Genomic DNA, 9071 nt, shown 5'->3' with positions numbered 1-9071 from the left:
CTGCCGAGTCACTACGGCGCACAACTCGCGGGAGATGAAAAGGTCTTAAAAGAAAAAAAAAAAAACAAAAAAAAACAAAAATGTTTCCAATACTATGTACGTACTTTTGCGATGACGTATTATTTATTTACTCACCCGAAATTTGCGTGAAAACAAACCAATCCTGGCAACGAATCGTCCTGCGCCCGTGCAATTGCACGCAAACAGCCCGCAGAAGTTGCAGAAAAAGACTCGCGGTAGCCGGATGAACTTTCGATCGAAGATCGGTATCGGCAAGTCATACGCGTGGAGGTGCATGGTACCGATGCAGGCAGCTATCATAGGAGAAGGAGGAGGAGAGCCGCGGGAGTGGTGCGTGCGAAGTGGACAAGAGGCGGCGAAAAAAAAAAAAGAAAAAGGGGGAGCCGAGTAGGTAGTAGTCCAGCGAAGCCGATATATAAGACTGGCCGGAGCACGAGGCGGTTTCAGTCTCCGAAAGCGGGTCAGTGCGCCAGCACCCTTCATCCACTTGGCGGGAGTCGACACTTGGACCATTGTTTTTTTTAATTATTCATTTTTTTTTTTTTAATCTTCGTGATAGAGGAGTGGAAGAAAAAGAGGAGCAAAGGGTTTGCGGGATTTTTACGGGTGGTACGACTAGTGAGGAGTGAGACGACCCGAGTGTAGATTTCGAGGAGCTTGCAGCGGCTGCACACTGTGGACGCATTTTTCGCAAAAGTAAGTGGATACTGTCGGTTCCCGGCCTTCGCCAGTGTGGTACTTTTTTTTCTTTATTTACTATGGGTTTCGTACTTGTTTGAGCTATTTTATTTCATCGGGCGGTATTTTCTTTCGAAACTGTGTATTATGTTTTTTTACACTTTTTTTTCTTGCGCGCGTATACACGATATTGAGGTCTCGAAAAAAAGCGATAAAAATGATTGCCTCGTTTTCCCGTTTACTCCTATTATCACCAAGGATGTCTATGCATTCGTAAACGTGAACTTGTTATTAGTTAATTTTTTTCCATTTTTAAATTAAATAAATCAACAAACAAAAGTTCCCGAGGAAAAGCGATGACAAAGAGCGCGTGCGATACTTTTTTGTCCCAACGCAAATGGAGACACCTATTGAGAGAGATATTGCTTTTTTAAGTAATACAAACGGCTAATGAATCGAGCGGCCTCCGCGAGGATTCCGATGTAGGAGCGAAAAACCGGATTGCCGACGCGCCGATCCGATCGGAGATACCCCGATGGTGACGATCTTTGTGATTTCGATTACAGCACGGAGGGGAGGGGAAACTACTAGCGTACTTACAAACGCCACGATGTGCAATCGCGTTACGGGAAATTATCGTCGAATCCATTAAATCGGTGAATCCCCGGCGCCGTTAATTTTGTTTTTCGAATGGATCGGTATGGTAATATACTATTTTCCCAACCGCTTCCTAGACGGCTGTTAAAATTTTTCTTCTTCATACGATTAAAATACAATTATCCTCGAAGACTTTCACGCGCGTGAACGCCCGAAACGCGTTGTAAAACTTTTTTTACATCTCTCGAGAAGCGCCGATTCATCCGCACGGCCACGGTCGGCAATAAAACCTCGCCGAAGCAGAGAGTTCAAAGGAACAACAAGCCTCCTTGCCCGGGAATCCAGAATTAATCGTCATCGCGTCCGCCGCTGAATGCCAAAGCAGCCCGAGTTGCACCCCGAAAATTTATCTACCCATCCGCGGCGCAAATATACATATCGCTCCGCAGCTCCCGCTGAATGACGATTAAACAACACAACGAGTCTGTCTTCTTTGTCCTTTTTTCGATGGACAAAGCCGTTTCGATTGCGTTGTGATCGCCATTACGCACTTTTTATCCGTCAACGCCGCGACACAGAAGAAAAGAAAACTCCATCATGGAATCGTTGATTCGTGAAAAGTTCATCGTCCAAAGTCCCGGTACACCGACTAATCAATACCCCCGTGCCACCTCATCCGTAACGTACCATCAAATCCATAAATAACTAGGGATCGGTAGGCCGTACAGTGCGCGTCCATGTCACAATAATCGCGGGCACAACGGTGGGCGCTCGGTATCAGCTGCAATCGCGTGGGTATACACCGATCGCGGCTTTTATGCGCACACGAGATACACCTATATGTTGATAAAAGCACCTTTGGCATGAATTAAAGGATTTTCCGAGAGCCCACGCGCAAACGAGAACGGCTAGCCGCCAAGGTCGTTTGCGTGTACAATTCGTTTAGTCGACGACTCGATACCGATTTTACGTTCTCGATTTCGTTGTGCGACAGCGTTTTTACCGTTTGATTGTGTCCGATTCTGTCCTCACTTATATACCTTATTAGTAACGATTTCAACAACCGTATCGGTAAATAAACCGGTTTTTTTTTTTTTTTTTTTTAATGCGCCGTGGTTGTGCTCATGAACAACAAAAGTTTCTTTGATTAGCGGGTAATTTAGCGTCAGCGAACGCATGGCCTGAATGACGTATCGAAATCAGTCCCTCCGAAAATTCTTACCGATATGTCATATCGATTATACGCGCTTGCATGGGGCCCCTTGGATGACTTGCATAATAACGGCACCCACGTATACGAATACGATACGAACGAGCCTCGCGAAATCATGATGCTTTTCGCCGACCCAACGCATCCATCGTCGATTTGTAGGCAGCGAGTTTCAAGGTGCGTGCGCGGCTGCTTGTACGAATTGCCTAGTTGGAAACTCCGTGACGTGCCACTGCATGGCTTTTGTCCTTTTTAATACTCTTATTTTAAACGATACAAAGGTGTTTGCGCGCCCGTGTCTTCGATACCGATTTTTTTTTTTTTTTTTTTTAGTAGGGTCGCAGCCTCGAGAGCTTTAAATAAAGGAGCGCGTGCTCGAGCTATTTTAACTGGGTTGCAGTCCTGCAACTACATTTTTTTTTTTGTTTTGTTTTTTTTTGTTGGATCGATCGCTCCCACCTGGCAAAGTAAAATGGAAAATCGGTTCGACGCTCGGATAGTTCATTGTTCTCAGGATTTTTCTCTCCTGCGTCCGGTGCAATTGCGCTTGACGATTCATAAAATAGAGAACGAAAAAAAAGCTAATGACAGACCCGACTTAGCACACAGTAAAAATTTTGTAATTACGAAAATTTTGCAATCCCCGCACGATTAGCGACCACTCTCAATGTCATCTTCATTCTTGGTTGGTGTTTTTGTCGCGTTGCAGTCACATGTTTTTTCCTCTTATCCTTTTTTTTTTTTTTTCAATTACAAAAAATAATCTCTTCTCGACGAAAAAAAAAAGATGGAAAAAATTATTATGCCACACAATCGGTTGCATAAGCAAGCAACTGGAAAAAAAAAGAAAAAAGAAACACAACGGCGAAAGCACATCCTCAAAAATACACGGTTGGATGACATTACACGAGTTGGGAACGACTTTTTTTTTTTTTTTTTTTTTCATCATCGCCGTCGGTACCTAAGCAGGCGCTAATCGGTATTTACATAGACACAGCCGAAAAAAAAAAAAAAAAAAAACCTGGTCCAGCGCACGTTTTCCCGCATTTTCTCTCCACCCCTCCCCCCTCGCGCAACGACGCTGCTTCTCCATTATATTGTAATATACATACCCGTATCCCCGAAGGTCGCGCAAACTCGCCGCGCGCGTTAATTTCTTATCTTCCGCAATCCTGCGCCTCCTCTCATCTTCAAACGCGTGCTTATCCCCTCCCTCTCACTCCGTGGTACACACTAATGTGACTACTTATCATGATTTATGAATATTGTTATTTTTTCTCATTTGCATGGTTCTCACTGCCCCGTACCTTGGACGGTTTCCCATTTTTTTCTTTTTTCTCTTTTGATATCCTCCAATCATGTACAAACTGCTTTTGGCTTTTTGATCACTCGCATCTCATTGGAGTCGAAAATTAATTTACAAAAAAGCGATCCTCCGAAAATAGATAAACTCGTCCGTAAATTCGTAACTTATATGTTTAACCGAGTACACGCGTTAATGAACAAAATCGTTCATACACCACGATCGGGGGGGTAACAGCCATAAAGGCTCCCTTCGACCCCGAAGGAAAAACGAAGAAAAGCTACATTGGCACAAAGCCCAATATAAGCCGACACACACGCGATATAACGAGAGACGCAGACCCAATCCAAAACCAGTTCGTTCGCCGTGTGGTGCGTACAGGTGTATATTTATATACACATATATATGATGGAAAAAGGGGGTAGTAGCGCAGTTGCAAAGAGCACAGCAGCAGAGGAAAAAAAACGTACTTATACGCGATAGTGAAAGGATAAGGCAGCTGCGTAAGGTTTACGGCACTGCAGTGTATATGTAGAGACCTTTTGCGATTTGCAATCAGCGTCGGGGTAGGGGAAGGGGCAAAAAATCGAGGAGAACGGGAGGAGCCCGCGAAGGTTTGCAAAGTCGAGGACGGTTTTACAACTTGAAATTTACACAATTATTTTTTTATTTTTTTTTTTTTTCGTTCCTTACCACGATTATCCGCAAATAAACACAATCGGGGCATTTTCACGAGCTGTAAGAACGCGAAATACGTACCTATATCTGTTTAGCGTAAACGAGAACTCGCGACTTGATCGAGGAATAATTAAGCAAATATCAAGGCAACGGTGGATAATAAAATCTCGTGCGCTACACATATAAATGTATATAGTCAAAGGTGCTCGCTGGAAATATTATACATGAGATCGCGTGTACGTGGGTATATTCTTATTTCCCGAGAAGGTAATTAACCGATTCTCGAGCGCACCCGCGTGAACGCACTCCGCGCTATGCGCTTATTATATACCGCGATTACATGCGCGCACACGCCTTACCTCGTATATATACATATAACTAAAACTCCTTTTGCCGTTGTTGATTATTGTTGCTGTGTTAGATGTGTAATATTTATTCTTTGATTTCGTTTTTTCCGGCGATGATGCGCGTGGAGTCGCAAAAGAAGTCTTAGTTCGGAGGTCCCCTAAATATGATAGGAAAATGTTAGATGCATACGAGAACAAATCAAGCAAACACACAATTTTTAATTTCAAATTTTGTACAATTATCGACTTTCAGGGTAAATATTATAAAATAGGTTATTTTTCTGCACAAAATATTAAAATAATTGTGTACAACTTCAAGTTTCCGAGTTAAAATTTGTTGAATTCAGTATACAGTTAGTGAGAAGTATATTATTATGAAGAGGTCTTTTTTTTTTTTTTTTTTAATCTCCATAGGGACGTTTTTGTGTAATTTCTCATACAAGTGATCCCTTTTTTTCTTGTCGCTTCTGATCGGTAATACAACACAGGGACATTATTTTGACAAATGGGTCGAAAAGCGAGTGCCGATGAAACTATGTGCATAAGATAATTATTAATTCGTCATTCACTTACGAGATAAAATGAAAACTTTTGAAAGCGTATTCATTACACCTACCTTGTACTTAATATACCACGCAGTGAATATATTACACACGCGTCGAATGAAGGGATAATAATTATATACTAATTAGCTTACAAATAAGCACGTATTCTCACGCTCCGATCGCAATCCCATGCGTATGGCCATTGTAATTAACGCAACAAGTAACACACAGCTGCATCACGTTGCCGCGAATTTTAACATACATGTACATTTATTATGTGTACATCCAAAGCTTCGATTTTCCGGATTTACGAGTACAATCGATACGAACTGGGACGTTTGTCGCAATATATTTTCATATGATTATCGATAAAAAATAAACAAATAAATAAATAAATTAAAAATAATGAAATAATGGCAGATGGCGCAATACGTGCGTATGGTGTACGACGGGTATCGGGACGTGATGGACAACAAAAGCGATCCCAGGGTGAACGACTGGTTTCTGATGAGCAGTCCACTGCCGACTATGGCGATATGTCTCTTCTATGCCTACTTCTCCAAAGTCCTTGGGCCAAAACTCATGGAGAACAGAAAGCCGTTCGATCTCAGGAAGGTCATGATCTGGTACAACGCCTTCGAAGTCGTTTTCTCGTCGTGGCTCTTTTACGAGGTGAGTTTTTTTTTTTTTTTTTCTCCCCACCTCATTTGACAATTTTTGCAAGAAAACCATAATCTCTTTTCTATGCTTCTCTTAATTTCCACTCAGTGCCTGATGTCCGGCTGGTACAACGATTACTCGCTGAGCTGCCAGCCGGTCGACTACTCGCGCAGCCCCAAGGCCATGCGAATGGCCCGTGGGTGCTGGTGGTACTACTTCTCCAAGTTCGTCGAGTTTGCCGACACCATCTTCTTCGTGCTGCGCAAGAAGAACGACCATATATCCACGCTGCACGTGATTCATCACGGAATAATGCCGCTGTCCGTTTGGTTCGGCGTTAAATTCACTCCCGGTAAGTCGAGACCTTTGCTTTGATTTACCCTTTTTTTTTTGCCGTTTTTTCGTCCGTAAAGCCTTTATTGGTCGGCTGTTTTGCTCTCTCGAAGGGGCTTCGGACATGGTTTGCCGATTTTTGTGTACGTACGCGTTAAGTAGAGATACTTTTTCTACGAGCTATGAAGTACTACTTAATAATGGCTACTTAACTTTAAGACCATTATGGATTCAAAATTCTCATACGGGTCAACGTAAATGAAATTTAAACTTAAAAAAAAAAAGAAACAAAATTATTCACCCATAGGGTCTCCGAAGATTTGACAGAAAAATGTACATCATTTTGTAAGGGCTTGTACTAATTTTTATTAAAAAACGATATTTTATGGATCAAGTCAAAACATTTTCAAGGAAATTCTACTTGATTAACATTCTTTCCAGTTGTGAGTTAAAGAAAACACACTCCTTATTTTCATAGAACCATTTTTTTTCTACGAAAGATGATTAAGAGATATCGTTGATATTTAACGTTGATGAGCCTCTTCGACAAAGCTCATTGCAAACAAAGGGAGGGAAAAAAAAAAAAAAAAAGTACCACCAATGACCCCACAATGAGTTAAAACTCACGATTGTTCCAAAACACCAGGCGGCCACTCGACCTTCTTCGGGCTGCTCAACACCTTCGTCCACATAGTCATGTACACGTACTACCTGCTCGCCGCCCTGGGACCGAAAGTCCAGCCGTACCTCTGGTGGAAAAAGTACCTGACGGCCCTCCAGATGACCCAGTTCGTCGCCGTGATGATCCACGCGTTCCAGCTCCTCTTCGTCGAGTGCGACTACCCCAAGGCCTTCGTCTGGTGGATCGGCATGCACGCGGTGCTCTTCTACTTCCTGTTCCGCGACTTTTACAACCAGGCCTACAACAAGAAGAAGGAGAAGAGCCTCAGGCTCGAGGCCAAGGCCAAGGACGAGGACCGCCAGAAGAGGAGCAAAAACGGCTCCATCTACCCGAGCCAGTACAAAATGGCCACCGCCTACATATCCGACAGTGGGCTCAGGAATCGGGTGTTCATCGACAACCGAAGCGGCTACGAGGAGTGAACGCGCGTGTCTTGCTTTATTTTACATTTTTCCTTTTTTTTTTTTTTTTTTTTTTTTTTTTTCTACTCCAAGTACGTCAATTCTTGAAAATCACTTCTCACCCTCAAAATAATGGATCATCGCTCAGTGAAAGGACGTCCGTTTTCGGGACGATTTTTTTTTTCATCGCTGTTGTGCAGCGATCGCTCGATCATGATGATGAAGAAAAGGGAGAGAATAAAATAATCCTGGACTCTTGGTTTTAATTCGGACTCACCTAGACGAATGTCGCTCCGGTTCGTGGCGCAAAATAATTGTGTGTACATTTGGAGAGCCAGTGCGAGACAAGTGAAAAACTTGCACGAAAATTTGCGGCGAGTAGCGTGTGAAAGACTTTTCTTTTTTTTTTCTTTTTTTTAATTCATTGTTTATTGTTATTAAGATCATTATTATAGATTTTTTTTGTTTTCATTTAGTTGATGTGTATCATCGAATAATCACATTTGGGTGCGAGAGTCTTGAAGAGTTTGTGTGCACGCCTATGCGATATGTGTGTGTTTGTAATGTGACTGTGCGAAAGACGGTAAATAATATATAGAGAACGAAGATACATGAGTGTTACTTAAGGCTGTTTAGAAGGTCACAATAATGGTGTTCAAACAAAACATTGGATCAATGTAAATCGAAATGTGTAAGAAACAAAGATGGATAGTTGCGACTCGACAATTATCTTTTTTTCTGATTTTTTTATTTATTACGTAAACTTTCAGGACTGATGTACTGGTCAAACTACAGCTTTCTTTCGCGACAGTTTGAACAATAAAATGTAAAAGGGTAAACCTTCTACTAGTCATCGCAAACATCAATTTTCGCATACAGTTTCTTCTTTCTTTTGCGCAAAGTAATAGAGAATTTCGAAATGGGTGTGAAAATTTTTGCCCAATCGACGATTGTCGATCGTTTAGCCCTTACTTTGTAAATTACAAGCTCAATATTTGTCGGAAAAAAAAAAAAAAAAAAAAGCAAACGCAGGAATGTTATCAACGATTGAGTGCCAAAAATTAACTGTAAGAGCCATAAAACTGTTGAGAGACGCCTTAGAGTTGGGTAGAAAAGCCAGATTGTTATTTATAAGAGATTCTTGTAATTTTTTTTTTTTTTTTTTATCACCGTCATGCTCAATTGCATGTCAGACGAATCTCCTATGAAACTATACTTTCAAACGTTATCGTTTAAGCGACACGGCATTTATATATTTATTCTCATTAATTCTTAGTTGTGTAATTTCTGCTGATCTGATTTGACTCGTTGAAAAATTTTTAATGTATACAAGCGAATCGTTGAATGATCTTTTGCAAACTCACCTCGATCAGGATACGACTTGAAAGTGTCTTTTGTTCGAAAGTAAAAAAAAAAAGAAATCGTAAGTTTGTATAATCAATTAGTGGGATGTGTTGTAAAAAAATAAATGATAATTATTTTATACATACTTTTTTTTTATTATTATTTTCCATTCACTTCTAAAACTCCAACGCGTCGTGGTAAATGGGCCATTTGGATGTAAACCTCAAAGACCATAAGGATACAGGATAAGTAGGTGGTGGAGTAAAAAAAAA

General features: G+C 41.4%; 1 protein-coding gene across 1 annotated transcript; it reads left to right on the top strand.

Annotated features, from left to right (window-relative positions):
* The first annotated feature begins 458 nt into the window (after positions 1-458).
* On the top strand, positions 459-7742 carry LOC106640883 (ELOVL fatty acid elongase 7). The gene is made up of 4 exons (XM_014355065.2): positions 459-717; positions 5800-6051; positions 6148-6391; positions 7019-7742. Exons 2-4 carry the CDS (start codon positions 5800-5802, stop codon positions 7474-7476), a joined length of 954 nt encoding a protein of 317 aa, XP_014210551.2. The 5' UTR covers positions 459-717; the 3' UTR covers positions 7477-7742.
* The last annotated feature ends 1329 nt before the right edge of the window (positions 7743-9071 follow it).

The sequence above is a fragment of the Copidosoma floridanum genome, unplaced genomic scaffold (assembly GCF_036245765.1).
Source record: "Copidosoma floridanum isolate Cflo_tuat_1 unplaced genomic scaffold, Cflo_Japanese_pri ptg000006l, whole genome shotgun sequence".
NCBI lineage: Eukaryota > Metazoa > Arthropoda > Insecta > Hymenoptera > Encyrtidae > Copidosoma > Copidosoma floridanum.
The sequence above is the reverse complement of the archived record's forward strand: the minus strand, read 5'-3'. Positions and strand labels throughout refer to the sequence as shown.